General features: G+C 52.0%; 1 protein-coding gene across 1 annotated transcript in view; it reads left to right on the top strand.

Moving 5' to 3' along the window:
• Nucleotides 1-2,791: 2,791 nt before the first annotated feature.
• The window catches only part of TGFB3 (transforming growth factor beta 3), a 32,114-nt gene continuing 28,796 nt past the window's right edge, over nt 2,792-6,109 (top strand). Inside the window, exon 1 of the mRNA XM_015418346.1 lies at nt 2,792-3,749. Coding sequence (XP_015273832.1) covers nt 3,404-3,749 — 346 coding nt within the window. The 5' untranslated portion in view covers nt 2,792-3,403. The remainder of the gene's footprint in view (nt 3,750-6,109) is intronic.

The following is a 6,109-nucleotide window of genomic DNA, read 5'->3' as shown; positions in this document are numbered from 1 at the left end:
CCCCCCCAATTTAATCCTCAATAATTCTTGGTTAGAGGCAGGGACCCTTCAGCCCCAAGATGTTTTTTAAAATGCCACAGCTTGATCTTGTGAATGTGCAGTGAAGACAAGGGAGCCTCTAAGCGGGCACAGAACACCTCATCATTACAGCAGAACAACTACAAATAGCTATCAATCCACATTGCTGAGAAGAAAAGAAAGGCTTTCTGGTCAGAATGTATGACATTTATTTCTTTTACAAAATTTATATCCTGCCTTTCTGCGTTCACAAAGGCCACCAAGGTGACTAACTCATTAAAATATACATAACACAATCACATTTAAAAACCATTAAAACCAACTCCCCCCCAAACCATACATCATTAAAACAATTAAAAAAACAGAGCTAAAATATGCAGAAAAAAGCATAAATTGAAACACTGGTCGGGAAGGAGGGAGCCCTTCTCCTCACTTTAGGGATAACACATTGCAATTTCCTATTTCATATTTCCCTCCTCCATTCCTTATTGATTTATAAACTTTTAAACTTTCTTTTCTCACAAAGAGTCAAAGAGGTGAATACTAATGTATATGCAAATAGTAATATAAATGAAATGTATCTGCTTTAAAGGGATGCCCCCAAATGCTGCATAGTCTCATTGGATGCTTCTCCTCTCCAGGGTTTTCCTGCCAGTTTAATGGGGGTCACTTGCTTTCAGAGACCCTCCTCAGGGCAGTTATCCACCAGCCTGTTAGTGAAGACGGTGAGCAAAACCTGGGCAGCTACTAGCAAAACCCTGGCAGTTGGTCAGATCCAGACTGGTCTGTTCTCTTCTTCTCGTCCTTAGCCCTTGTAGTGGAAATTCTGTTGGCTAGAAAAGGAGAGGCAGACAGACAGATGTCTCTTCCCTGTACTTCTCGGCAAAAAAAGAGAGAGTCAAATAACAATTTTCAAGTAAGGGATATGATGGTGTTTACTGTTGTCCGCTGTATGGACTCCTGGGGAAAGCAATACTATTTAAATACAAAATAAAAGCTAAGCCTTTTCTGCATCATCCTCTAGTTCCTATCCCCACAAGTCTAAGGCATGGTTTATCCTTTCCACTCTCCAAAATTTTGCCCAATTCTTTTGCACATATATGCTGGTTATGAAGCAAAGTAGTCCCACTTGCTTTTCCACGTAGCATATGCCCCAGGCAATGAACTGGGTTCATCTTGGAATGCTCTTATGATGACCACTCTTCTGTCAAATGTAACAGGCACTGAGGGCCAGTTTTCATCAGGTGACTTGTCCCCCTTATTACGGACATACATTGAGATGGAGAAGACAGGTGCCTTTTCAGTGGTGGACAAGAAATTGATGAGAAGGGAGGAAAACAGCTTTCAATCAGCCATTTTATAACAGGTGTCTCGTTTGTGTAGCAGTTATGGAGACCGCTCACATGATGGAAAGGTCACATTAGGAAACCTTTAGCTTTCAAGATGGTGTTCAGCAGCTGTAAATAAATAAGAAAAGAGGATGCAATGCCAAGTACTCAACCCACTCTATTTGCCTTTTTTCTTCAGCTCAGGGGCACGCTTTCTTGGAAACTAGTCCTATATATAAATAAGAATGTTTCCCGGGAGCTATTGCACGGGCGTATGTTGCCCGCCAGAGGGCGCCATCGGCTTTCCTTCGCCACTCTTGCCTCCCAGGCTCCGGGGTTTTTTGTAAAATAAGTGAAGTGGGGCCTGCATCAATCACGAGTGAAAAGCGCACAAGCCTCAAGTCTCTCGCCCCAGTCCAGCCTAGCCCGTGGCTCCTCTAAACAGTACGCACAGCATTCCCCTCGACGGCAGTCTAACAACGACTAATACTTGAGGGAGGAAGGAACTGGGAGAAGTCAATGGTGCATATTGTTGTGTATAGTCCACTTTTTCAAATCAGCCCTTGGCTGAAATCTCGGGGCCCATAACGGCGGGCTTTGAGGCTGGCAGCATCTTGCAATAGCAGCACCCGAAGTCGAGGCTGGGCGACAAAAGCGATGAATGGGAGGAGACGATCACCCGGGCCGTCGCTCCCATCGCAGAACCTGGATCCGGGCTCCAGTTGAAAGAGACGCACACTTTTCCTACAAGCCACCCGACGCCCCCCTCTCCTCCAGTAGATCTTACTTTCGAGCAGGACTGCAGTCCTAAACAGCACAGCGAGAAGTAGTTTGGGATGAGTGGGATTGACTTCCAAGTATGTGGTGGTGTGGTGTTCAACATGTCACATTTTACTCGCCTTTGTGGGCACTGGACCTGTGGATGTTCGTGACAAACCGTGACAGGGGTCTCCCCTCCCTCCCGCTGCTGGAAAACATATCTATGTTTGCGGGAGGTCTAATCGACGTCGAGCAATAATCGAGAGGACGCAAAGCAGAGCGGGGAAGTCCCTGTGGATCGTAAGCCGCCCCCCCCCCCAATGTGATCTCTAGCGCAACACACCCAGATTCTCCAGCCCACAGTTGCTCAGCAAGAGTTGACAGCCTGAAGAAGAAGAAGACTCGAGGGGCAATCGGGGGTGTGTGCGTGTATGCGTGTGTGTGTGTGTGAGACAGAGAGAGAGAGAGAGAGAGAGAGAGAGAGCGCTTCTTCCCTCCCCACCCTCCCTCCCGGCCTTTCCACAGGACGCGCCTGTTGAACACATTAAACCGGCCCTGGATGCGAAGGTTGGGCTTGGAGAAACCCTCTCTCGCTCCCCCTTTCCCCGTCCCGGTCCCAGAGACGTCATGGGAGGGAGGGAGGTATAAAATTTCAAGGCAGAGGAGCCGAGCGAGGCAGTGTGCGTGTGTCGCGAGCGGGCGAGCCAGCGCTGAGGAGCCGGGCAGGAGCGGCGGGGCCCAGGCGAGAGCAGGGGGCCGGGGCCGCCCGACTGCGGAGGGAAGGGGGCCGGGCGCCTCGGTCGCTCTCCCGCCCCGCCATGAAGCCGAGGCGCAGGTCCTGAGGGGCGAGTCCGCCCGGGCGCCGCTGCTCCCGAGGGGCGCGTCGAGCCAGCGGGAGGCATGAGCGGGGCGCGCCGGCAGCCGCCAGTGCGCTCCCGGGCCCGCCTGACACGTGCGCTCCCGGCTGCGCCTCCGCAACGCCTGGCTCGGGAGCTGCCCGGCGCAGTGTGAAGCCGGAGCGCGGACGGGCAGGTTCTCCTCTGGCCGCAGCCGACTGAGCCGCCTCCACTTCGCTTTGGCCCGCGCCGGGACCCATGGAGAGGGACCCCGGCGGCGAGGCGAAGCGCCGACCCGCTTCCTCCCGCCCCCCGGTGGCCGGCGGCGCCTCTTAGAAGCGCTCCCCTGGCCGGGCCCTTCCTTCATGCCCCTTCTCGCCCAGCGCCACTCGTCGGCCAGGATCGGCTGCCTCGGCGGCGCCCCTCCGCCTGCGCGCTCCCCCCCGGGGGCTGTCCGTGAAGATGCGCTTGCAAAGGACTCTGCTGCTCCTCTGCCTCCTGAGCTTGGCGGCCGTCAGCCTGGCGCTCTCCTCCTGCACCACGCTCGACCTGGAGCACATCAAGAAGAAGCGGGTGGAGGCCATCCGCGGCCAGATCCTCAGCAAGCTGCGCCTCACCAGCCCCCCGGAGACGGTGGGCCCGAGCCACGTGCCCTACCAGATCCTCGCTCTGTATAACAGCACCCGGGAGCTTCTGGAGGAGATGGAGGAGGAGAAGGAGGAGAGCTGCTCGCAGGACAACACCGAGTCCGAGTACTATGCCAAGGAGATCTACAAATTTGACATGATCCAGGGCCTCCCGGAGCACAGTAAGTCCTTCTTCCGGCACCCCCGAATTGCCACTGATGCCGTTCGCACGTCTCTGTGTTGGGGGGGGGGGCTGGCCCTTGTAGAAGCCTGGAGAGGAGTGGGAGGCTCGCAGAAGGCTGAGGTGGGGAAGAAGGTTGGGTGACAGTGTCTGAGTTGGGCTCGGGTGATGGCCATTTTACACAGGAGGAACTGAACCTAAGAGAGAGAGAGTGCCCTTTGGGTTCTTGGGGGAGGTGAGATTTGAGCCTAATTTCCAGGCTCAGTACTTGGACTGAATATCCCGCTTTCCATGTGCCTGGCTCTCCAGGAAGCAGAGACAGAGCTTCTGGAACAGGGCTTCTGAAAGGGGGCTTTGGGGCACAGCTTGGCAGGCTTTACGTTGGGATGCAAAGCTCTATCTAGGAAAGAGGTTGGCCACTATTGCCCAATGCGGCACCAGCTGCAGCAGTGTCCTTGCAAATGTTGTACAGAAGAGCATACACGTGCACCTATGTTGTGGTTGTAGACCTGTTCCTGTACATGAGGAAGAAGTCTGTGTAGGTATCACCCACAAAACAATAGATGCTTAGTCTGCCTTCAGAAAGAGTCATGTGTGTTCATGTGCAGTCCCCAAAATGCATCTCCATTTATTAAAGGGCCATACCAGTTAGTAATGTGCACTGGTGTGTCCAAATTGTGGAGGAGGGGGGGAAACATTTTAGTGAAGGAATGAAAAGAAGTATTTGTGTGTGCAAGTAGTTCATGGGTAATATGTGTGGGAATTGTGGCTCTGGAAGATCTGCAGATGGGCTGTGTGATCTTGGTGCACTGGTTTGTTCTTTCATATCTGTGACTTGAGCACACAGTAAATGAATTTCAAAGCTAGGCCTGGAATCTTGGCTAAGGCGGAGGGAGCATGGGCAGGTTTTCCAATCATCTGGGGGCTGTGAGATTTTGGCAATAACCACATTCCCATTTGCTGCCATTAGGTGTCCTCATGGGTTCTTGAATTACAGCAGATCAGTGTGGGGGTGGGAAGCAGGATGTGGCCAAGTGTTGCTGAGGGAGGGACGGGGAAAGCAACAACAGGAGAGGATGACAAGAGTTGGGATGCGAAGCCCTGTCTAGGACAAGAGTGTATATGGGGGGGGGGTATAGTACAAAAAGAGGGTATGTAAAATTAGAAGCAAGTCCCCTTGAACAAAGTGTTACATATTTCTGAGTAAACATGCTGAAGACTGGGCTGTGGGAAAGCTAACTTATTATTTGAAACGGAGAGTTACAACAGGCATCCAGGCTCTGGCTGAACAGCAGCCCCCCCCCCCCCAGCAGGTGGAGGGGTTAGAGCATTGGCAACAGGGCAGGCCAGAGACCGGCCAACTTTCAATGTCTTGGAATAACATCGGCCCAAAATCCAGCCAGTGAACAGAAAACCAAGCCAATGTCTAGAAGAGAGGGAAAGAAGGGGGAAGGGGGAGAGACAGGCATCAGGATCAAGGAGTGGAAAAAGAGCTTCGAGGCCTGGGAGCCAAAATTATCCTTAAAGGACTGAGCAGAAGTACTAAAATGTTCCACATGCGCCATGGTAGTCACCCCAGGCACTGGGCATGCCCCCTGCTTCGTGCAGTTAGCCCGATTTCAATAACTTTAGCTGGACCCTAAAGTCAGGGGTGCAAATATGGCTGCCCATGAGAATTTAGGCCAGCTCATGCATGAATTTAGCATGGTGAAGTATATGCTGTTGAGTGAGTTTGGATTCTAATCCATCATGTGGCTGGTCACATTCCTCCTTCGGCAAAACCACAGTTTTGCTGCAGTCCTAAAGGGACATGTGGGTTGAGTGGTGAGTTGGCTGCAGGGCAAAGCGGACACATAACCACCACTTAACCACTTAAGAGCTGCCACAGAGATCTTCACACTCAACACACCACTTTGGTTGCAGGCCCTCATTGTCCTGTTGTGTCACTGATGTCTGAGAACTGAATTATGTGTTTCTGTGTGTGCCTTTTGGAGCAGGATGTTACTGATACAAAACAGTATGATTTGTGTGGTTTCAAGCGTGCCATCATGGTCCCCATCTCAAAATGGGGGTCATAACTTGACACTGCTGAAATTGCCCAGTCCACATGAAGGTGCACGTCATATAAACAGCTTTCCATGTGGGGAACGGAAAAAAATTGCCCAGCAAGCACGCATACACTATCCTTTTCAATCACATGGTTCCCATTCCACATGGGTTTTAGAAGGGGTGGTGGCGAACTGGCCCTCAGAGGCGCATAGTAGTAATTTGAGCCTCCCTTGGAAATCTCAGAGATGAAGCAGGGAGCAAACAAAGAAGAAAGTTGAAGAATCATCTAGATATTCAGAAGAGGTCTATGAG

The sequence above is a fragment of the Gekko japonicus genome, unplaced genomic scaffold (genome assembly GCF_001447785.1).
Source record: "Gekko japonicus isolate JY-2015 unplaced genomic scaffold, Gekko_japonicus_V1.1 scaffold3, whole genome shotgun sequence".
Classification (NCBI taxonomy): Eukaryota; Metazoa; Chordata; class Lepidosauria; order Squamata; family Gekkonidae; genus Gekko; species Gekko japonicus.
The sequence above is the reverse complement of the archived record's forward strand: the minus strand, read 5'-3'. Positions and strand labels throughout refer to the sequence as shown.